The sequence below is a fragment of the Ziziphus jujuba genome, chromosome 9, assembly GCF_031755915.1.
Source record: "Ziziphus jujuba cultivar Dongzao chromosome 9, ASM3175591v1".
Classification (NCBI taxonomy): domain Eukaryota; kingdom Viridiplantae; phylum Streptophyta; class Magnoliopsida; order Rosales; family Rhamnaceae; genus Ziziphus; species Ziziphus jujuba.
This window is the reverse complement of record NC_083387.1, coordinates 9,624,069-9,648,195: the sequence shown is the minus strand read 5'-3', so window position 1 is coordinate 9,648,195 and position 24,127 is coordinate 9,624,069. Positions and strand designations below refer to the sequence as shown.

General features: G+C 30.6%; 3 protein-coding genes across 4 annotated transcripts; 2 read left to right on the top strand and 1 right to left on the bottom strand.

The window, feature by feature from the left end:
* Positions 1 to 334: 334 nt before the first annotated feature.
* On the bottom strand, positions 335 to 2,021 carry LOC107426892 (BURP domain protein USPL1). 2 transcript variants are annotated; one of them, XM_060811519.1, is made up of 2 exons: positions 1,807 to 2,021; positions 335 to 1,494 (listed from the first exon to the last, which is right to left on the bottom strand). In XM_060811519.1, the coding sequence occupies exons 1-2, from the start codon at positions 1,843 to 1,845 to the stop codon at positions 607 to 609; spliced, it is 927 nt and encodes a 308-aa protein (XP_060667502.1). In that variant the 5' UTR covers positions 1,846 to 2,021; the 3' UTR covers positions 335 to 606. The 2 variants fall into 2 exon arrangements, with proteins under 2 accessions (XP_060667502.1, XP_015892674.3); XM_016037188.3 differs by having other exon boundaries at positions 343 to 1,494; positions 1,744 to 2,017.
* A 4,610-nt stretch (positions 2,022 to 6,631) lies between these two features.
* LOC107426890 (uncharacterized) lies at positions 6,632 to 8,453 on the top strand. Its single transcript, XM_048481499.2, has 2 exons — positions 6,632 to 6,765; positions 7,290 to 8,453. The coding sequence occupies exons 1-2, from the start codon at positions 6,721 to 6,723 to the stop codon at positions 8,217 to 8,219; spliced, it is 975 nt and encodes a 324-aa protein (XP_048337456.2). The 5' UTR covers positions 6,632 to 6,720; the 3' UTR covers positions 8,220 to 8,453.
* A 7,609-nt stretch (positions 8,454 to 16,062) lies between these two features.
* LOC125424326 (uncharacterized) lies at positions 16,063 to 18,632 on the top strand. The gene is made up of 2 exons (XM_048481424.2): positions 16,063 to 16,169; positions 16,992 to 18,632. The coding sequence occupies exons 1-2, from the start codon at positions 16,125 to 16,127 to the stop codon at positions 18,393 to 18,395; spliced, it is 1,449 nt and encodes a 482-aa protein (XP_048337381.2). The 5' UTR covers positions 16,063 to 16,124; the 3' UTR covers positions 18,396 to 18,632.
* Positions 18,633 to 24,127: the final 5,495 nt, after the last annotated feature.

Sequence of the window (24,127 nt, the reverse complement as noted above, 5' to 3'; positions counted from 1 at the left end):
ATTGACATTTCACTGCTTTATTGTGAGTTGTTCCTTTTTTTTTTTTTCCCCATCCAATTGCTAGCTTATATCAAAACCTCATGATGCACAAAGCTAACTAATAACTAATAAGTTGTGGGAAAATATGCAATGGTTATTTGTTTTATATACATATATGTGTATATATATATATATATGTTGATACCTTTGAATTATGCAAATATAATATAAAAATTTTAACACATAATTGCATAACAAAGAAGCAGGGAGACAATTCTCCTGGATTATTTTATTTTGTTTTTAGATTCAGTAACGAATTAATCTAATTCTGCCTGCTGAGAATTTAAATGAACATATGAAAAATATAAGTTTCTTTTTATACATATATATAAAACACTGCATACCAAACAGTTTGATTGAAGAAATATATATGAATAGCAAGCTTACAAAGAAGCATGCATCTAAACCACAAATCCATCTGGCTTACTTATGTATTAGTACTCCTGTATTTTGTTTATATAGACACACACACACACACACACACACACACACACAAACACGCACATATATATATATATATATATATAGTAGTAGACACAAACTGTCTTCTTATTTCCCTAACTTTAATTAAATGGAAGCAAGTGCTGGAACCCAGATGAGATTATCAGCAGGGAAGAAATGGCAAACAGGGGAAGTCCCCCGCTCGATCCCAAGCACACGAAACGACGCATGATCGCGGCTCCACTGCGACGTGTCCATGTGACAAACAGCAACAGCTTCCATCCTCTCCCCATTGTCACCACCAATTAAAACCTTATACACCTTGTTCTCACTCTTCTGGCTATGGCAATAGAATACTGCATAAGGGTATGGCAAGGAATGGCATGCCACCATTTTGGTTGCCAATATCTGTTTAGGAGCTTCCAAGATTGTATAATTCTGGAAACTCACATCCGTATGGGAGAAATAGATAGTGGTTACAAGTCTGAAAGGCGTATTTAATCCGAAAACGCCGCGGTTATAGTCAAGCATCGATTCTAAGGATGTAGCACAGAAGTTTGTCTCTCCTTCCATGGGTTCAGCCTCACATTGTCTGAGTGATCTTTCCATGGATTTGGCCTGTGAAGAGTCCGGATAGAAAGCGAAACGTCGAAGAAGGTCCGGAAGTTGTTTCGATGAGAAAGGAATCGAATCAGCTTCATCTCTGGGCAAAAAGTGTGGAGAATTTGAAGGATCTGTCCTGTGGAAATAAAGAGGCATCTTTTTCCCAACGAACATGTCTTCTATGGTGAAGAAACGCATTGCTGAAGGGTCCATTTTGTGATCCATGTGGGATATTGATGGATGATGATGATTATCAGTATGTCCCTGAGGATCAAATTTATGAACCATGCCGAGTTGTGGGAAATGAATAGCATCAGATTTCTTATGGGGATTAACATTACTGCCAGGGAGTTGAATAATGATATTGTTGTCTTCGCTTCTAATCTGCTTAGATTCACTTCCTTTGGCACACTGCAGATTCAGAATAACTTAAAAATTTTGGATATATATATATATATATATATATTGAGATTACCTAAATCACTGAAGGAAAATAAAATAACAAAAAAAAAGGGGGTCCGAACTTTTCTGTCCTTGTAAACATTCTTTTAGATGAATTGCGTTTGTGTATAACCAAAACTTTGAAATCATAAACAAATTAATTAGTAAATGCACAAAATTGTTCTGAATTGAAAAACATGCAACAGTTTTGGAGTTTACCATGACAAGATATAGATGAAGTAAGAGAGCACATGAAGTAAGTCCTAAACCCATTTCTCTTACTTTATTAGGAGTCCTACTGATTCTGCTCATCCTTTCCATTTTGAAGAAGTTGCAGAAAAATATATAAGGTACAATACCTGTTGACAAGCAAATGAAGACTCACAATACATAATTATATACCACCAAATTAAAAACAAAAATTAAAAAAATTGTATGTGCCTTTTTTCTAAATGATTATATCCATATTAATTCTCATAATTGACATCATTTTAAAAGACTCACTTTATTATCTTTCCTATTAAGAAATAAATATAAATAAATAAGTAAACAAATTAGTATGGTAATTTTCATGCTAGCTAAGCTAAACTCGTTTTAATCACCAAAACTGTGCGATGGTTTCGTTTATCTTGTTTGTATTTCAAATAATAAATAAATTTGAAGCACGTCGTTGTCGTAGACAACAATAATTTGAGTTGATACCCCTCTCCTTCATTTATATAAAATAAATCAATAAAATATTATAAATTGATAACCCTTTACTAATCTATAAAAACTCTATCTCACCCCACACACACACACATTAAAAAAGCAAAGGTGCATGTTTATATAAGTAGTCCTTAGATACTCAAAGACAAGAAGATGATCACAAAAAGGCAAAAGGAAAAAAAAAAACAAAAAAATGGGGCCACAGGATCTTCTTGTTGGATATCACTAACATTAATTTAAAAACTGGATGATATCTTATGAAAATCTGAAGTAGTAAAGTGAAAGCGGAATTCATGCAATATTTAAGAAAGTGATATTTACACGTTTTTGAAATTAAAATGAGACATAGGATTTTATCACAAGTGGAACATAAATGTAAACAAACGATGGCCATTTTCACACTTCAGAAAGAAAAATATTTATTTATTTTTCAGCCACAAAATTTCACCATCAACTCAACTTTGTCACTAAAAATAACATTTTAAGACAATACAAATGTAATAATAGTTTACAACTTCAATATATTTTTTTAAAACATTTGCAATAATTATCCTGATGTTTCAAATTTATGATATTCCAATTTTAAATATGAATGGCTTAATAATTGAACCAATCTCACTTAATCATCCTTCAATAATTTAAAATGTTTGGAAAAAGTGGCTCAATATGCTATTAATGTTTAACATATAATAAAATAAACGTAATGATTGCCCAAAAGATAATTGGATATGCATGTTAAAGATAAATGTAATGTAATGAATTTTTATAATTTTAGAATTAAATAATCTATCTTGCATTATATTATTTTCTTTTATTTTTGTATCTATCTTGCAATTCAACTAATGTTTGATGAATATTACATATAATATATATATATATATATAAATATATATATATATATATATATATATATATATAAATATGTGTCTCTTTCCAAACTTTTAATGATTCTCATAAAAAAGAAATATCTAAAACGAATTTCAAAGGACTATGAAATAACACCTATTTTCAAAAAACTATTTTCTTTCTAAGTTTCCTAACTAAATTAACATCTAGCTATTTGATGTTGTATAAGCTTTTTTACAAGGCAATATAGCCATCCTCTCAAGTCTCTCTCCTTCTTTTTTTTTTTTTTTTCTTTTTTTTTTGGTGCCTTTCTTGCTAAGTTATAATTTGAAACAATTCAAGAATCATGATATGAAATTTTTTCGAAAGGAGCGGAATGGAGCCACAGGGCCCGCTTCTCTGTAGCAGCGAGCACCTCACCTACCTAAAAGATTAATTAATGGATAAGATCTTATGCAAATCTCGCGTATGGAGCAATAATAACCCACGTGAAAAATTCGTCCAAAATTCGAAAGTTAAGGGATAAAAATTGTCAATTCATGAAATCAACTTGTAGAATTTAGATTATATATAATATAAAACCTTCTTAACTTGCTATTTGTCATCAATTATAATGAACATTATTGATAATGTCATTATTTGTAGGTTACTTTTAATTATGTAATAACTTTTTAATTTTTAAAAATATAATTTTGCAAAATGAATCCTTTTATGTAACATCCTACATTGGTTGGAGAGGGGCACGAAGCGATCTTTATAAGGCTGTGGATACCTCTTCCTTTAAGATGCGTTTTGACAAAACCTTGAGGTTAGGAAGGAGAGAGGGAGTGAACTCTGGGCCAAAGAAGACAATATCTTGATGCGGATGGTATTGGGCTGTGACATTTTATATTATTAGTAGGTATTGGGCTGTGACATTTTATATTGAAGATTTGTCATTTATTATTAGTAGTAATGATTACCAGTTTATTTCATAAATTTTAATTGAGGTATTTCATTTTATTATTTTTTATTCTAAAATTCTAGAAATGAATATTTTAATAGTAACAATTTAAATTGTCATTGGGCACATAAGTCTTACTGATGATTATTCATCAGTGATAAAAAATAGTATTTTCCTTTAAGTAGCCACTTAATTATCATATAACATATGAATTCCACATGTAATGGTCATCAATAACAATTAATATTATTTTTCTAGAGGAAAAATATAAAAGAAATGACACATCTTAAAATTATATTTAAGTAAAAACACGACTATAATACTACATATGTCAGTTTGTTTTTTTCCTTCAACCTCTATAATATAGGAGGATGATAAAGTTATGATTTTTATATATTTCATCGTAATAAGAAAAATACAAATAAAATAATAATTTATCTCCTAACAATTTAAGTTGTTGAGAGAAATAGTAATTCAATATAGTATCATACTAAAATAAAAAAAATAAAATAAAAAGTCTAGCTCAAAATTTACAATTTCATCCAAAAATCAAAAAAAGTATAAAAGAAAATCATGATTCATCTTCCAATTATTTAAGTTTTTTTTTTAAAAATGATAATTCAAAATTTCAGTCACTCCTTTTTTTAATCAATTATATACAATATGACAAATAAAGAATCTTTGAATATAACCGAGGTCCGATTTATTGATAGAGAAACTATACATTTACACACGTGAAAACGATGGTAACATTTTCAGCAAAAAAATAAAACAATGGTAACATACCTGATCAAAATATATACACACACACACACACACACACACACACACACACACACGTTAATATAAGAAATTTTTTAAAAACAAATAAAATAAAATAAAAACAACAACAAGAAGACAAGGAAGTTGTACACGGCATACATGCATGGCGCGTAGCTATCGATAACGAATATTGTAATCGATACACAGGCTATAAACGGGTAGATATCAGCTGAGCTTTGAACTTTGCCTTTTGAGATATGTTTCCATGCTTGGTGCAGTGATAAGCACTATGGAAAACACACCTATAAATCCTGAGTGAAAATCCCCCTATAACAAGTTGTAATAACTAAAAACAAGAAACAAATAAATTCCTCTTTTTCCATAATAGGAATTCCATGTAATCTTGTTTCTTCTTAATATATAATATCAATCACGCTACCAAAAATAACAATAATATCAGCAAGAAAAGTTTGGGTCGCTTTTGAAAATTTTTCCCTTAAGTCTCATTTGGAAAATATCAAAGTTGAGAAGGAAATTAATTTCTGGAATTTAGTGTTTTAAAAATTAATTTTTCTTTTGACATGTTTGATAAGTAATAGGAAAGTTGAGATTTATAAGTAATTAAATTTAATATTGTATAATAAATTAATGATAAATATGTATTTTAAAAAAATTTCAAAATTATTTTCTCTGTGATTTTCAAAATGACATGTGGAAACAACTTTTTCAAATATGGATTACGCAGCAACAATTCCATATCAGGCTCCACAACAGCAATAACTCTCCATGTCAGCATCCACAATAACAACAACTCCATATCAGCTTTAATAACAGCAAAACATTTCAGTCTTTAATGTCTGTTTTAGGTTAGTTAAGTTGTTAATGTTGTGGTTCTCTGACCACTTTAGAGAAGAAATATGAGAAGAAAAATAAAAAGAATTCTGTTACTCTTTTGAAAATAGAATACAAAAATAATAACTTCTCTCGTGGAGGATTCTCACGTGGAACCTCTCTCTACACTGTCAAATTCTCTCTGGAATTGCTCACTCTTCTCTCAAGCTCTCTTTGGAACTTAAATACTCTCTCTCTCGGAGTTTACTCTCAATACTCCTCAATTAGGATGATATTGAGCTTGCTCTCTTGGCTTGGCTTGCATGCAACGAGATGGAGCCTATTTATGGGCTTACAAATTCGGTGCATGTCCTCCATTTTCAACTTGTTCTGACAGGTGCCCACAATTGTTGAGCAAACCATTTTCGGTGTTAATTGCAGCAACCATTGTTAACAATGGTGGCTGAGCAGTCTTTACACTGTCGGTGCAGTGGTGGTGCGGCTGGACTTCACAGTTAATTAGCTACTATTGTTTTGTTAAGTAGTTTGACGGCTGTCTTAGTTTGGTTGGATTGAGTGCACAACTGTTTGTATAAGCTGGCTTCAATATATAAAGAAGCTAGGCTCTGTTTTCTTGTGTTCTCTTCTGTTCTCACTTTCTCAGAAAAACAAACAGCAATGAGAAAATAAATTTTTCTTTTTCTTTCTACATCTTTTTCTTAATTGAAACTATCCAAACAGACACAAGTCCATGATGATCTATTATTGGAAATAAGAAAATAATAGACCCTACCATTGCCCATAATTGCAAGTTATAAAATGATATACATACATATTTGGTCGTTGTCACACGCACGATCAGAAATGAAAATGTCATATGCAATTGACGCAGTACAGTCCAACGTTATTAATTGGTTATGAGGGCCATCTAGAAGAAGATTTATTAATGTGCGAGCTAGTATTTCAATTATTTCTTTTTATAAAATATTATTCTATTATCCTCGTCTAGTAATTTTTTATCTATTTAAGCAGAAGTTTATTTGTGACCCTCCACGCATATTGAAAACAGAGCATCATAGAATTTATTCCACATAACAATTGTAGCCATGAAATCCCCTTGTGTTATTTTAGCTCTCCTTTCCCTTCTTTTGGTAAGTATTATTTGTATCCTCCCCTTCATTGTTATTATTTTTCTAGTGTGTGTGTGTGTGTGTGTGTGTTTTTTTTTTTTTTTTTTTTCCACGTATGTTAAAATTCAGATGGGGGAAGTTTTTTAAGCTCCAGGATTATCGAACCCAAGATGTGGGGGTTAATTTATTCGCACATGAGACTTTTGCCTATAATGGGACTTCTAATGTAATTGCACCACAGCTCACTCTTTTTTCATTTTTTTAAATTTATTTCAAAATAAATAAATAACACATTAATTTGTTCTCATTATAAAATCAAACTAGTTTGTTATAGCTCTTGGTCAAGTTAAAAGAAGCGCCTTAGTGGCAAAATATTTGAAGTCCAACATGAAATCATGACGTTTCTCCTTTTTAAGATTGAATAAAGCTTGAGAATGATTTCAATATCAATATATAAATATATATATTGATGTTACTAATTAATTATATAATTTTGTTTCCGACACCTTACTCTCCCAAATTTTCTCTTTGAATTGATCATACAGTTTACTAGTACCATGGAATCAAGAATTGAACCAGAAGCATACTGGAGAAGTGTGATGAAAGATCAACCTATGCCAAAGGCAATTCACAGGCTCATTCCTTCATATTCAGCACCAAAGCATGCCAATGAAAGATCCAACTTCAATAATGAAGAAGAAGTGAACTCTTCCGGTGAGAACTCTTATTCCACACCTGATGTCTCAATTATTTACAATGATGTTGTTAAAACAGGAAGACCTTCTGTTAAGCATTATGAGACCTCCCCTGATGTCTCAATTATTTACAACGACGATGTTAAAGCTACAAAACCATCTGTTAAGAACTTTGAGGCCGCACCTGATGTCTCAGTTGTTTACCAAGATGCTAGAACAAAAGGGTCTTTGATTAAGGACTTTGAGACCGCACCTGATATCTCAATTATTTACCAAGACGCTAGAACAAAAGGGTCTCCAATTAAGGACTTTGAGGCAGCACCGGATGTCTCAATTATTTACAATAATAATGATGCTAAAACAGCAAAATACTCTGTGGAGGTGTTTGAAGCCAGCCCTGACGTCTCAATTATATACAATGATAAAAAGCCAACAGAATCCACTGTCAGGGATTTTGATCAGGTCACCCCGGATACCACAATTATTTATAATGGTGCTAAACCAATAAAATCCACTGTTAAAAACTTTGAAAGAATTCCGGATGTCTCAATTATTTACCAAGATGATGTTAAAACAGGAAAATCCTATGTTAAGCACTTAGAAGACACATCCGATGTCACAATTATTTACCATGATGATGCAGAAACAGCAGAATCCTTTGTTAAGGACTTTGAGACCGTGCCTGATGTCAGAGCAACCTACCATGGTGGTGTTGGTCCTTATAAGGGACAGAAACCATCTGCAAAGCCGAGGCCAGAGAAATCTGTTTACGTGGAGTGAAAGTATTGAACTGCTGCTGCTTAAGACCCGTGTTATTTTAAGAAAAAAATAAAAAATAAAAAATAAAAAATAAAAAATAAACAAGGGAAATCAAATAAGGTAGCTATATATTTGTATGCTTAATTTAGAATCATATAAGCTATATATGTAATGCAGCATGGTTCATGATTGTAAAACGTATGGTTTATATATTATGTAATGTGTTTCTCAATAAAATTAGTGTGGTTGTGTTTATATGAAGGGTTTCTATATATTTATGAATTAGAAAATTTTCTTCTATTTGACTTTTGATTGTGCTATATATGTTTTTCAAAATATGAGATGTAAGGGCAAAAAAAAAAAAAAAAAAAAAAAAAACAGAACTTATAAATTAAACCAGAAAGATATCATATAAATCCTCACAACACAGATCAGGTTCAGTTGACCCAATTCGATGCACCATTGGCATTCAAACCATAAAGGATAGAAGATTGGAATCCATCACGTAAAAGGGACAAAAATAATAATAATAATAATAATTTTAATTGTTTGTTTCGAGAGAAAAGTATAAAGAAAATAATTATATAATATAAAATTTAGAAAAAAAAAAAAAATATATATATATATATATATATGTCTTTCCTCTGTTTCGTGAAAATAGATAACAAGCTCGTTTTATTTTCTTTCATTTCTTTCTTTTTTTTTTTTCTTTTTTTTTTGTTTTTTGGGTCTTTAGTGAAACTCAAATAACAGAGAAACTACATCTTCTTCGAAATGAATAATAATATATGAGAAACTACATGTAATGAAATGAAAAGGTCCTTTAAATCTTCAACCTCTTTTACTACTATAATTTCTTATAATTTTTCTTGTACCCTTTTTTTTTTTTTTAGTTAGATGTGTCTACATATTACAATACAATTTTAATTTTAAGAAATGGAAAACGGTGATTCAAACTCACGATCTCTAGAATATGAACACAAAAGCATACTCATACGTCGACCTTACTTTTCAAATGTCAATTATAAAACAACATTAAACCATGCTGCGACATCATAATAATAATAATAACTGTTTAATAAAAAATGTAGATTACGAATAATATCAGAATTATATTTGGCATAGACACACATACAGTAAGAGACTAGAACTCACCAAAAGACAAAAGTTTCTATATATATGTATATATATAATTTCTATCCTATATAAATGGATATAAATATAATATTAATAGAATGACTATTATTAGAATATATAAGTATACTTATATATTTAAAATGCTAAATATATATATATATATATATAAATATATTGTGCAAAAAAAAAATTATATATAATTATATTATATATATATATATATATAGGTGGGAAGGATAAGGGAAAGGGGCAAGCATTTTTGCCCTATCGTTTTTAAACGAAGAATCTTGTCCTACAATCTCCATGGAAATTGAATTTAATGGAAATTTTTATCATCCCTGATATATATATATATATATACAGTTCATCTATGGTGCGGACGATCTTCATGCGGATTATAGTATTGGTGATAATTTTTCATAGTATTGGTAACGATTTTCTAAGAAACCGTCGTTAATACTATAAAAAACCGTAACTAATACTGCGGTCCTCATGCGGACTGTCCTCACCATAGAATTTCCGTATATATATATATATATAACGAGAAGCTATCATCAGGTTTGTGCTAACCTTTTCATATGCGGTCCAAAAATGTGTGTTTATTCTCTACCTTTAGATTAAAACCAACGGTTCAAAAATTTCCTCCCGAAAATACTCTCTCCCGTGCCCAGTCTTCTCTTCCCTTCCTTCCGTTCCCCTTCTCCACCGTTCCAGTAGCCACTAAAAATCCACCTGAAAGTCTCGGTGTATTACAAAATTAACAACCAAGCTTCACCCAAGCTCCTCTTCTCTTGGATTTGACAAGATTTGCATCACACCCCCCCCCCCCATTCAACAACAACGCCATTCAGCCCAGACCATCGCCGTTCAGCCTTCCGTTCCCTTCCTCTTCTCCTCTACTTTTTTAAAGTAAAATTAAACAACTTTTTTAAGTCAGGTCCTTTCCTAGACAACCTTTTTAAACAACGACAACCACTGTCGTTTGCTCAAGCTTCCTTTTCTCCTCGATTTGACAAGAAAAATTAAATTTTGATAAACAACTTTTTTAAAGTAAAGCAAAGAAAAAGAATAAACCTTTTTTGCTTGATGGGTTTTCATGGTAGGAAATTATTAGGTTTTCTTCCTGACTTTTGTCATTTGAGACCAAAACATAGAAAACCCAAAAAAAAAAGAAAAAAAAAAGATAAAGACGGATATGACCAAGGAAGAAAATATCTGTGAATTTACTGAAATGTTGTTGAAATTATCAGGTGTTGCGATCCATCGACTCCGATAGAAGAGGGGGGGAGGGGGGGGCAAGAAATTTCCGTCGACTGTGTCGTGGAAAAATCGTGAAAGGTAAATACAAAGAGCCTGACAAGTCAAATATCAGTGTTATGATCTACAAGTAGATATGCTTATCAGATGAATATAAATTTGAAACAGAAAAGATTGCACAACTTTTAATTACAATGAAAATATAAAGGATATTCCCACATGATATGGTAAAAAGGAAGGCTGTAAGAGGTTGGAGAGAAAGGAAGAAGAAGAGGGAAAAAAACCCAAAAAAAAAAAACAAAAAAACAAAACAAAAACAAAAGAAAAAAAAGAACAAAATGATCTAGGAAGAAAAGAAAGAACGTAGAAGGAGAAGAAGAAGGGGGTGTATTAATGATAATAATAGAAAAATCACATCAAACCTATCTTTTTCTTTTCTTTGATAAAATAAAATAAATAATAACAATATTTTATTTTATTTATATTTTTATAATATATTATTTTATTGATATAATATATTTTAAAACTTTTGACAGAAATTAATAGTTTTGCTAAATTTTTGAATCTTACTCAATTATTTTTTTTTATCACATTTCAATTAAATTTAATGGGAATTAATCAAAAGTAATAGATATTTTTAAATTGTTTCAAATTATATGATATTTTTTTAAATATAGATAAAATATAAGGGTCTATATAATATTAATTTTTTTTAATATGCTAATACATTTTATTTAAAATTTTAAACAAAATTTATTGGAAAATAATTTTAAATAAATATTATTTATTAATAAATACTATATTATCCAAATATCAACATTTTTTATATCATTTTTTACTAACTTCAATAAACAGAAACTTTAAATATGCGTTTGACTAATGGTAAAAAATATTTGAATATTGGTATAAGAAATATTGTATTTTCTTTATTTATAATAATTTTAAATATTTATGGACTATTTTATTATTATTATATTTTAATTATTATATTTTATATTATTTTACTATATTAATTATATTATATGTAAAAATCTGTATTTTAAATGAAATATTTATAATTTCTATAATTTTATCGATATCGATATTTCCATAAAATCCATCGATATCGACATTTTTATTGATATTTCTATAAAATCATACCTTCAACATTTTCATCGATATCGATATTTGCACTAGCTGTGACCAAGCTTATATATATGGGAGGTTATTGCTCCGTTCGTTGTTCATTGTATAGCAAGTATATAGGAAAATTTTGAACTAAATAATTCTTTAAAAAAAAAAAAAGAACCCATGGAAGGAAAATATGAAAAGTAAACTTGGAGAAAGAGGAAGGGAAAGAGGTGGATTTTTTTGTGGCTGCTGGAACGGTGGAAGCAGAAGAGGTAGAGGAAGGAAAGGCTGTGGGGCAGGTGAGAGAGCATTTTTGGAAGGAAATTTTGAAATATAATGTGAGCCATTGGTTTTAATCTAAGAGCAAAGAATAAAAACACGTTTTTGGACCACATATAAAAAGGTCAGGACGAACCTGATGATAGTTTCTCCTTATTTATAAATATGTATGTGTATATATATATATGCAATTTTTTTAGTAGTATTTTTGTATTTTGTTTTGAGATTACAATAGTCTAAAACTATGAGGGAGGGATGAAAGTGTATTATCTCCAATCCCAAACACCGGAAAAAAAGTCAGTGATATCATCAAAATTTCGATGATATTATTGGGTTTCGACAACCAACAATACCGACAGAGGAGGGAAAGAAACATTTGTCGGAGGTGTCATGGAAATGTTGGCAATGTTTCAAAATGTCAACATTGTCGATTGAAATCAATGGAAATCTTGAATTTTTGATGGATATTTGCGGAAATCTAATAGAAATTTCGGTTGTCGATGGAATCTGATGGAAATCTCGACTTTCTCTCTTTCTTAACTCTTTCGGTCTTTCCCAAAGTTTGGTAAAAGCTAAACATAAAAGTCCTTCCTTAACCTAGCCAAAAACCTCCCCATTTTCTTCCTTGATCTTAACCAGTGATGAAGGAATCTAGATCATTCCATGACTCCCCATTTCAATAATTTTGTAATTACCCATTTAATTTTTTTATGGGTTTGACTGAATGTTTTAATTTTAATTATATTATTTTAATTTTGTTTGCTGTGTGAAGTGTGAAATTTGGTGGGATTTCAGGAACTCAGAAACTTCAACAACCACCACCACCACCATGGCACCACCATAATTTGATGATTGCTTTGAATCTTTAACCAACAAAGAGAAAGAAGAGGATTTCATTACCTTTAAAGGATCTATGCTGCCTCAGAGACTCAAGAAGAGAGTGATCGAGCTGCCTTCTCTGATTTATTTCCAAAAAGAGAGCAATCAGCCTGTTTGGTTGCCTTCTTTGATTTCCTCCTCATTTAACAAAATTCTTTATTATCTAAATTATTTTGGTTTGTAGCATCCCATTCACCACACATACCTTCGTTTTTTTCGTTTTTCTAATTTTTTTGTCTGTTTTTGTCTTGCTAATTATTTTATTTCTTACAACAAAACTTTTTTTTTTTTCTTAAACTTATCCTCTAGTTTCTTGCCCATTGCCATCTTTTCAAACATACTAACCATAATTTCATCTTTGGAACATTTTTTAATATTATTTCTTGTTTTGGACTATTTGAAGAGAGATTCAATTTTGATTGTCTCTTTCCAATCAAAATATTTTATTTTTTACATTGTCTTTCATTCCCGTGTCATTTCTTTAACTTTTCTTTCCACATGCATCCTAAAATAATGTTTGCATATTTATTATTCTCCATCTACTCTAGAAGCTTAGAAATGATATTTTGTTCAAAATCTCTTTACGGTTTCCAGCTGATTAGAAATATGAAGCAAGAAGAACCATTGGATAAAATCATTAGGATCAGCAACATTTACTATAATATTCTAATTATTATAAATTTTTATATTATTTTACTATATTAATTTTATTATATGTAAAAATTTATATTTTAAATTAAATATTTATAATTTTTATAATTTTATTAATATTTTCATAAAATTATATTTTCAATTGATATTTTCATCGAAAGACATATATAAAAAATTTGAAAAGGAGCAAAATGGGCAGGCCCAGCTTCTCGTCATAGCACCTCACCAGCCTAAAACGTTAATGGATCATGTAAAAATCTTAAAATCTTATGAGAATCTCACCGATAGAGAAAGAATAACCCACACGAAACATTCGTCCAAAATGGAAAGTCAGTGAGCATTAATAATTTAATAAAAAATTATCCATTCAGGTTAAGGGGAAGATATTATCCCCATTCCAAAAGACATAAATAAAAAATTTCAAAAGGAGCAAAATGGGCAGGCCCAGCTTCTCGTCACAGCACCTCACCAGCCTAAAACATTAATGGATCATATAAAAAATCTTAAAATCTTATGAGAATCTCACCGACAGAGAAATAATAACCCACATGAAAAATTCGTCCAAAATGGAAAGTTACGGAGTATTAATAATTTAATTAAAATCATCCATTCAGGTAACTTCTTGTAGAGTTTAGGTATTATGATAGATTTTGTCAAGTGATTAAACTATTCACAATATACTTTTAGATTCTACATTCGATTAGGTTTGAGCGAAATATTGCCCTTCTTTAAGGTTAAAATATCTTCTAATTCCCATCCAAAAATGTTTTTTTTTTTTTAAAAAAAAAGAAAAGCTTGTAGATTAGTTTAGAATTTAGATTATATATGTTGTTTTGTACTTTCCTTCAACCTTTAGAACAGTGGAGGATGATAAACTTATGTGTTTTAGGAATTTCCTCGATCACCTTTTTTTTTAAACCTGGTTCAGTTATATTATATACAATGAATTCCTTCGAATTCTTAATCATAATAGGAACTCCATGTAGTCTTGGGTTCAGTTTACTATATAATATACATCATGTGTCACCAAAATAATTATAATAATCAGCAAGATAAGTTTGGTCCCTTTAGGATTATCTTCCACTGTTTCAATAATGCCAATTGCCAAACACAATATCAGTTAATGATTCATTTGTACACTGCAGCTTTGAGATTAAATTTAATTAACTAACTTGAAATGAAACAGTAATACATCGAAAATTTTGGTTATGTTTTTAGAGAGAACTGATCACAAAGTTTTTTTAGTCTAGGTTTGAGAGGTATCAAAATTTTAAAAGAATCTAATTTTTGAAAATTTCAATTTTCCAAATTTTTTTTTTCTTGTTTGGGCTTACACTTTTGCATCTTCTAATAATTATTAGGATTCAAAAGTTTACAAAAAGTTTAGATTCCCTTATAAAAAATTTATAAACAAAAATCAAGTTCTCATTAATTTTACCTATTAACAAATATAAGGTTAGATTTTCTAACTATAAAAAGTTTCATATTGTTTTTCATTGAACAATTATTTCTCGTCAATTTAATCTAATTATTCATTTTCAACCATAAATTTAATAACATTAACTATTCATAACTTATGTAACTTTATTTAGAAACTTTTATATTTTGTTTATTTCTTTTTCTTTCTTTTTTTTCCCCCCCTAGTGATCATGTCAAATTTTGTCTAATTAACTATTAAATTTAATTTTCTCTACCTCTTGAGATTTAAATTGTAAATTCGAACTTTTTACAGCCTCCAAACATGAAATTGAGGAATAAAAAATATTGTAGGTCGTGTAAAGTTAAAAGCAATTATTCTTTCTATCAATTTCTTCTGTGAAAAGCTTTTCTAGCTCTTTTGGCAACGAGTGATATATGTATTCTATATTATAATAGAGCTTAAATAAGATAGAAACATGAAGGTGTATGGATTAACAATCATGTTATATACATTATCTACATATATGATATACACCACCCGACCACCCCCCACCCCCCAAAACAAACAACACCCAAAAAAAAAAAAAAAAAAAAAAAAAGAAGAAAAAAGAAAAAAGGATCTAATAAATTTAAGGATAGAGCTTAAATAAGATATAAACATGAAGGTGTATGACTTAACAATCATGGTATATACATTTGATACATACATTATCTACATATATGATATACACCCCCCCACCCCACCCCCACCCCCCCCCCCCAAAAAAAAAAAAGGATCTAATAAATTTAATGATCTAAATCAAATTAAAGACCTGAATTTTCTGATACGAACAATCCAAAATACACGCAAGCTGGCCAAGGGAGTTATTTAACCAAATCTTTAATTGGGATATATTAAATAAAATGGCCCTACCATTACTAAATCTGATTTCAAGTAACATAATATAAATGTTTCGGTCATTGTCACACACACAATCAAAATGGAAATATACAAGTTGGTGTTTAACGCATGATTAATTGGTATGAGGGGATTTATTCATTCGCTAGCTTGTGTTCCGTCTATTTCTTTTTCTTATTGTTATTTTATTGTCGTCACCTAGTATTTTTATCTATATAAGTAGCAGGTCATTTGTGACACTCCATGCATATTGGAAACATATATCATAAAATTTATTAGGTATAGCAATTGTAGCCATGAAATCCTCTTGTGCCATCTTAACTCTCCTTCCCCTTGTTTTGGTAAGTATTATTTGTATCCTTCTCTTCATTGTTATTCATTCTAATAGAGTTTTTGAAGGAAAAAAAAAATCTTACGGGTCCAAAATTTCTAAGATGCGTTGAAATGAGATTTCATGCTCATGAACTTGGCTTTTTTTGTTTTTTAACATTTAAAGGGATTCAAACTCGTACAGAAAAACAATTAATTTTGTCAGGGATTGTGTCCATTAACTCTAGCAAAGCCTTCTAACCACATTTCCTTAGTGGGCTAGGTGCTAGGTTATGCCCTTTTTTTTGTTTTGTTTTTTTTTTTTTTTGGGGGGGGGGGGGGGGGGGGGGAATGGTTCAACGGGCTTGGAAAAGCCTTTTTGGGTCTGATGTATAGAGGCCCTCTTATGAGGGAACAATCTCTGGTAGGCCCCTTAAGGCTCACGCAATAAGTCGGATATGTTAATCATATCCAGACTGACTCTTTTTTTTTGTCATTATGTTAATCATATCCAAACTCTCTTTTTTTTTTTTTTTTTTTTTTTTTGGTCATTCATTTGAAAAAAACAAAAAAAAATCTTTTTTTCATTTCAATAAATAAATAAAATAACATATTTGTTTTCTGGTTTATTGAATCAAAATTGTCGGTTTTAGCTCTTGATCTGGTTAACAATCGACTCTCGTAGATTTAAGTTCAACATCATGTTTCTCCTTCTTAAGTTTAAATAAAGTTTAAATAAAGCTTGAAAATGATTCCAAATAAAAACTTAAAAGAAATAAAAAAAAGGTTTATTATGTTATATTACATGTGTTTTTCTCACAGCTTCCTTTCCCTCTCTTATATGGACTATGCAGTTGACTAGTACTATTGAGTCAAGAATTGAACCAGGAGCATACTGGAGAAGTGTGATGAAAGATCAGCCTATGCCAAAGGCAATTCACAGGCTTATTCCTTCATATTCAATAGCAGAGCATTCCAATGAAAAATCCAACTGCAATGAAGAAGAAGTGAACTCTTTTTGTGAGAACTCTAGACCCACACCTGATACCACAATAACTTACAATGATCATGTTAAAATAGAAAAATCTTCTGTCAAGCATTTTGAAGCCGCGCCGGATGTCACAGTTATTTACAACGATGATGTTAAATCAACAAAATCTTCTTCGGTGAAGAACTTTGATGGCTCTTCTGATGCCACAATTATTTATAATGATGCTAAAGCGGCAAAATCCTCTGGTCAGAGTTTTGAGGCTGCCCCTGCTATCACAATCATTTACAATGGTGCTAAACCAGCAAAATCCTCTGGTGAGAGTTTTGATGCTGCCCCTGATGCCACAATTATCTACAATGGTGCCAAACCAGCAAAATCCTCTGGTGAGAGTTTTGAGGCTGCCCCTGATGCCACAATCATGTACAATGGTGCTAAACCGGCAAAATCCTCTGGTGAGAGTTTTGATGCTGCCCCTGATGCCACAATTATCTACAATGGTGCTAAACCAGCAAAATCCTCTGCTGAGAGTTTTGAGGCTGCCCCTGATGCCACAATCATTTACAATGGTGCTAAACCGGCAAAATCCTCTGGTGGGAGTTTTGATGCTGCCCCTGATGCCACAATTATCTACAATGGTGCTAAACCAGCAAAATCCTCTGCTGAGAGTTTTGAGGCTGCCCCTGATGCCACAATCATTTACAATGGTGCTAAACCAGCAAAATCCTCTGGTGAGAGTTTTGATGTTGCCCCTGATGCCACAATCATTTACAATGGTGCTAAACCAGCAAAATCCTCTGATGGGAGTTTTGATGTTGCCCCTGATGCCACAATTATCTACAATGGCGCTAAACTAGCAAAATCCTCTGGTGAGAGCTCTGAGGCTGCCTCTGATGTCACAATTATCTATAATGATGCTAAACCAGCAAAACCCTCTATTGAGAGTTTTGAGGCTGCCCCTGATGCCACAATTATTTACAATGATCCTAAACCAGTACAACCCTCCGAGGCTGCCCCTGATATCACAATTATTTATAACGATGCTAAACCAGATAAATCCACCGTCAAATACTTTGAGACCACCCCTGATGCCACAATTATTTACAATGGTGCCAAGCCTGCAAAATCCACCTTTCAAGACTTCGAAGGCACATCCGACATCACAATTGTTTACCGTGATGATGCAAGAAAAGCAGAATCCTTTGTTAAGGACTTCATGACTGCACATGATGTCACAGCAACCTACCATGGTGGCGTTTGGTCCTTATAAAAGAAAGACGCCATCTGCAAAGCCAAGGCCAAAGAATCCTGTTTATGTGCAGTGACAGTATTGGATTGCTGTTGTTTAAAAACTATGTTTAAATCAAATTAGGTTTCTATGTATCTGTATGCTTTAGGAATGAAATAAGCTAGCAAGAGATGTGATGCAGCATGATTCATTATTGTAAAACATATGGTTTCTGTATTATGTATGTTATGTGTTTTCTAACTAATATTAGTGTGGTTATGTTCATATAAAGGGTTTCTAGATGTTCATGTATTAGAAATGTTTCTTTTATTTGATTTCTGATTGCTATATGATTTACAAAATATGACAGGGAAGGAAAACTAGAAGTACAGAAAGAAATAGTACTTATAAACCAGAAAGATACCAGACTGATCAGATACAGTTTACTCAATTTGATGCACCATTTGCAGTGAAAACATTAATTGGGAGTTTGGAATCCGATGTTCAATGGGAAAAAAAAAAAAAATGGATTTTTAATTTTTAACTGTCTATTTTGAAAGAAAATTATGAAGAAAATAATATGGTATCAAATTTAGAATCAATATGTCTATCCTCTGTTTCTTCAAAATAATAATATCAAAATTATATTTGGCATTGTCACACATAGCATGTAAGTTTCTATATATACAATTATATGGATGTTGTCATTTCTGAATGAAAAATATTATTTGTTATTATTGATAAATGATTTCTAACGGAATATGCATATTATATACTAATTTAATTTATTACCGTTAATGGATTCAATTTTGGGATTTAATATAAAAGATAATAGAATAAAATATCCTAATTAAAATTTGCCATATAAAATGGTAATCATCATCAATGATAACAATTAGCGAGACACTTTCTGAACAATAAATGCAAAGATCTTTGTCAAGTTCTTCATGAGTTATCATTCACAAATAAGCAAAATTTTCCTTGTATAAAAATGCTAAGATAATGCAAAATATATAGAATTTTTTCCACATAACATATTTGCGTTCTTTGTCTTCTTCCTTAATTAGATAAAATTAATTAATTTTCCTAGTGTGCTTTCTTATTTTGTTGGTAAATTTAATACAGGATCTTCCATTCATATACATACAGACGTCTGATTAATTATTGTTTGGTATTTTTACTACGTAATTGCAATTAATGGATTCAAAAAAGAAAAAAAAAAAAAAAGGGGACTAATACATTGACAGTGTGTACTTCCAGCTATACGCGTAAAACATGAAGATCATCTTAGCTTTCCTTTGCATTATCATTTCTCAACAGCTTTCTTCACTTGCATGCTGTTTCCTCTTTTCTATCAATTCTTCTTATACTCTCTTTTATCAACACTATAGTTGTTTTAGCTTATAGATATATATATATATATATATACATACACACACACACACACACAACATATCTAACCCTTCATGATTATACTCCCCAAGATTCTTTCTGAATCACCATTTAAGATTGGTTAACTAGTGGCTGTCACTAAGTTTTCCATGATGATCATACACATAAACAAATAGATATTATATACAAGCGTGCAAAAATATTAATTGTCTATTGGATTCTATCTGGCAGCTTACGTTAGGCAGTAAAGTGGTTTATTATTGGTAATAAAAATCATATCCTTGATAATAGAATGTTAAACACATAGTATAAGCTGTTCGATGGAATTCAGTATATTATTTTTGTAAAACATGTAACTGTTGCATGTAAGTGTGTGCATATATAAAGCATATTAGTCGTTATTATGTCAAAGTTTTGAGGTATATGATCAATTTCAAGCAAGGCTAGTTGTTTTTTGTAAAATGTTAGTTTGTATCCTTTCAGGGAAAAAAAAAAATAATAATAAAAAAATAAAAATAAAAATAAAGTGTTGGTTTGGAGACCTCAGCTATGTCAAAAAAGACCCTGGTGGTTACTGGAAAATCATCTTGAAAGACCAAACCATGACAAAAGCAATCAAAGACCTTCTTCATCAAGATGTGTTAGCAGCATGGCTAGCAATTTTGACAATAGACCTAATGTTATAATTTACAAAGGTTCAAATGAAACAGAGAGTTTCACTAGGAATTTTGACAATAGGCCTAATGCTAAAATTTACAAGGGATCAGATGAAACGGATCGTTTCGTTAGGAATTTTAACAATAGTCCTAATGCAATAAGTTACAAAGGGTCAGATGAAACAGATCGTTCACAAAGATTTTAAAAATAATCCTGATGTTATAATTTACCATACCCATAAGAAGCCTGAAGAAGAGAAATTTGATAGTACGTTAGCCACACTTTTGACCAAACCCTAGGCGTATGCATTATAGGTTGAGGGTGTGTATCTTAGTGTCTTTTCATGCTTATTTTGTTTTTATTTGTACCAGTTTGTTTTAGGACCTTAAGTTGGTGTTTAAGAACACCAAATGGCATAAAATTAAAGCACATAAACTAGATTAGGTCACGAATTAGAAAGCTGGTTAGGGTACTTGGGCAACTTAACCTATTTGGAGGACCTTCGTGATGTGGCAAGCTTGGATTTGGTTTCTATCTTATCCAATGAACCAAGTAACATGTATCAAGACCTCATGAGACTACTTCAACCTGCAGAAAGCTAGATGGAAGCAGCAAATAGCAAGCAACCATTGGACCAAAAGTGATAACATTGGATTCACACCACCGGTTGCTTTTGTTTTGAAGCACTTAGGTTTCACTAGCTGTTTTGGACAGTTTTACTTATTGCATTCACACTTGCTTTTTTGCTCAGATTGAGATTCAAAAAGCATTACAAACATATCCAAACCAATCGAGGTTTGAATAGGCTACTTAATGTAGCTAAACCTAATTGCAAATCCGTAAGTAAAAAAGCTTCACTAAATCATAACCACGAGCCTAATAACTTCAAGTTGTTTTTAGAACCAACCTTACCTTCCCTCATAAACAAAGCATGAAGGGGAAGAAGACGTTAATGAGCAAGCCAAAAGTGGCTGAAATCTGGAAGGTTGCATAAAGTATGTTACGCATATATTTTTATACATATGTCTCTGTTATTATAAGTAGACACAGTTTGAGTTGAAAATAAAGAAGATTTGAAGCCTCCTTTTATCTCGTTATTTCATCATGTTAATCATAATTTGTAGCAATTGAATACGATTTTAAGAGTTACAAAATATTATGATATTTTGATAATTTTTATCTTCTATTTTTTTTTCTTATAGATGGGAAATTCAAATTGAGAATCAATATCGTCCGAGAAAATCATTGGATTGACCCAAGGAAACGATATCTTGGCACGGACACAATATTTTGACAACATAAATGGGGAAAAAAAGGTATTTTGAATATGGTTGCACTATCCCTTTGTAAAGGTCAATTAGAAATAATCATTTGTGATAATCCTCAAATGTTGATTCAAACTTGATGATAAAATCTTTCTTTCCCAATTTATTAAAAAAATTATTATAACAATCTATTAAAAAATTGATTCACCAAATAGTATGGCGACATATTATTAATTAAAAAAATAATATAAATTAGACACAGATTAATGAATCTCCAATAAAATATTATTATTTAAAATAATTTAAGCCAATTCAATTATCAATTATGTGTGCCAATGGATTTATGCTGCCTATGATCTTGTAGCTTCAAGGTGGGTTTTTTTTTTTTTTTTTTGGTTTTTGGTGGGGTGGGGGTGTGAATCCAGGTTGTAAAAATATTTATTAGATGATGCATAATAATGGAAACACAAAAACCAATCATGTTGGCTCGTGTAGATACATTTTTCTTAGCCCAAAAAAAGAAAGAAATTTTGGACACATTTGGTCATATTCGGACAAAAGTCCCCAGCCTACACGACCGTATCATGACGTCGCAATGGTAGCTCTGTCAATGTGAACACAAAAATCAGTTAAGTGTAAATTACCACAAAAAAAAAAAAAAAAAAGTTATGTGTATAAATTCACTGCCTGCGAGCACAGCGCAACATTAAATATTGAATACCATAGCATCTTTTATTATTATTCTATTAAAAATTTACCATTTAAAAATAAATAAATAAATTTTATATAAATAAATAAATAAATAAATAAAAACTTCCTTGGAAAATAGGCTATATAACATGTAGCGTAGTCCATCTTTTCCAAAGATATGCTTCGAACCAGACTTTTTCTTATATCATTCCTAGCAAGAAGCCAAAAACATAATAAATCATTTAAACATCTTGTTTTTATTTCAAATAAAATAAAACAAGCTGCCTGGTTAACGTTATTATATGTTATGAGGAATACTCCAAAAATGTTAACCACTTGTTTGATAAGGTTTATGATTTTGGTTTTCAGTTTTTATTTAAATTTTTTATGTATATAATTAGTCATACTTAAGAAACGGATAATTTGAAAACCATTTCAAACGGTTATAAAATCAGGCTCATTTTGATGAAAGTTTTTTTTTTTTCCCCATTATGAATGTCTATTCTATACATTTATTATTCATTTATATTTTATCTTTCAAAATTAATAAAGTCATAAGTAGTCTTTTGAACATATTTTAGCTAGTTATTTAGGTTTTTTTTGCCTCCAATCTACAAAATGATAATATTAATAATAATTTGAAGAACGACATGTATCTTTTGATTATTTATTTATTTATTTATTTATTTATTATTATTATTATTTTTTTGTCTTTTAGTCGTCAAGTGGTATCTTTGAGTTGATAGAATCAATATTTATCTACCTAGTCATAGGTACATGAATTTCCAAATTTATCCAGCCTATGAAAACACGACGCAGTAAAAGATAATAACATCAGTAGCAGATGGAAATTACAAGAAGAAAGATGACGAAAAGGAAGCAAACGAGAACCACATACCTTATCTGAACGTATATGCAAGGCAAACGCCAGAGAAGATAAAAAAAATCTAATTATCGAAATGTAGTGACCTAATTTTCTCTTTGGCACTATCCCAAAATCAGTTAATGCCGACGGGATTTTTCTATTATTATTCTTTAATCAATTAGGATATAAAAAGTTAAAAGTAAGACCCTGCAATTAACTACCCATATAATATCAACTAAAATAATATATATTTTGGTCACCAATAAGAAATGAAACTATACAATTTGATGTATCCAAAGTGATTCAGCGTCCTTTTGAAGATATTTTTAAGGTCTTCTAGCTATTTATTTCATCTATATAAGTAGAGAATTCATTTGAAACACCTCCACGAATATTGAAAACTAGTAGTTTCTCCATATACCAATTGCAGCCATGAAATTTACTAGTGCTATGTTGGCTCTCCTTTTACTTTTGGTAAGCACCGTTTGATTTCCGTACTCCTTTGGTCTTATAAGCTATCACTCTCATATAATTGGTAGGGGAAAAAAATTGCTATTTTGCGATTTGTCATCATTCATCCGCTACTAATATGGTTTGAAATTTCGATATCCATCTAAGCCTATCATCCTAATGAGGATGTTACTTGGTCTAATTGTCCAAGTCACTTTCTTCTAAATAGATGAAGAAAGGGTATTCATTAGAAGGGGTATTCTCATTGTTGAATCTAATTAATTTTTTTTTATTAACACTTGACTTAGTTAGCTTTATGAACTGTAAAAGGTAATCATATTTTATTGACATTTCTTTTTTTTGCTAATTATAATTAATCATTGTACTTGTCATATTTCTCACTTGCTTTATGTCTCCTCTCTCTCTCTCTCTCTCTCTCTCTCTCTCTCTCTCTC

What these genes read in the sequence shown, in the direction of transcription:
- LOC107426892 (XM_016037188.3), bottom strand. Translation starts at nt 1,845, where the DNA reads ATGGAAAGGATGAGCAGAATCAGTAGGACTCCTAATAAAGTAAGAGAA. An exon ending in TTCATCTATATCTTGTCATG is followed by an intron (nt 1,495 to 1,743) that starts GTAAACTCCAAA and finishes CTGAATCTGCAG; the next exon opens with TGTGCCAAAGGAAGTGAATC.
- LOC107426890 (XM_048481499.2), top strand. Translation starts at nt 6,721, where the DNA reads ATGAAATCCCCTTGTGTTATTTTAGCTCTCCTTTCCCTTCTTTTG. An exon ending in CTCTCCTTTCCCTTCTTTTG is followed by an intron (nt 6,766 to 7,289) that starts GTAAGTATTATT and finishes TTGATCATACAG; the next exon opens with TTTACTAGTACCATGGAATC.
- LOC125424326 (XM_048481424.2), top strand. Translation starts at nt 16,125, where the DNA reads ATGAAATCCTCTTGTGCCATCTTAACTCTCCTTCCCCTTGTTTTG. An exon ending in CTCTCCTTCCCCTTGTTTTG is followed by an intron (nt 16,170 to 16,991) that starts GTAAGTATTATT and finishes TGGACTATGCAG; the next exon opens with TTGACTAGTACTATTGAGTC.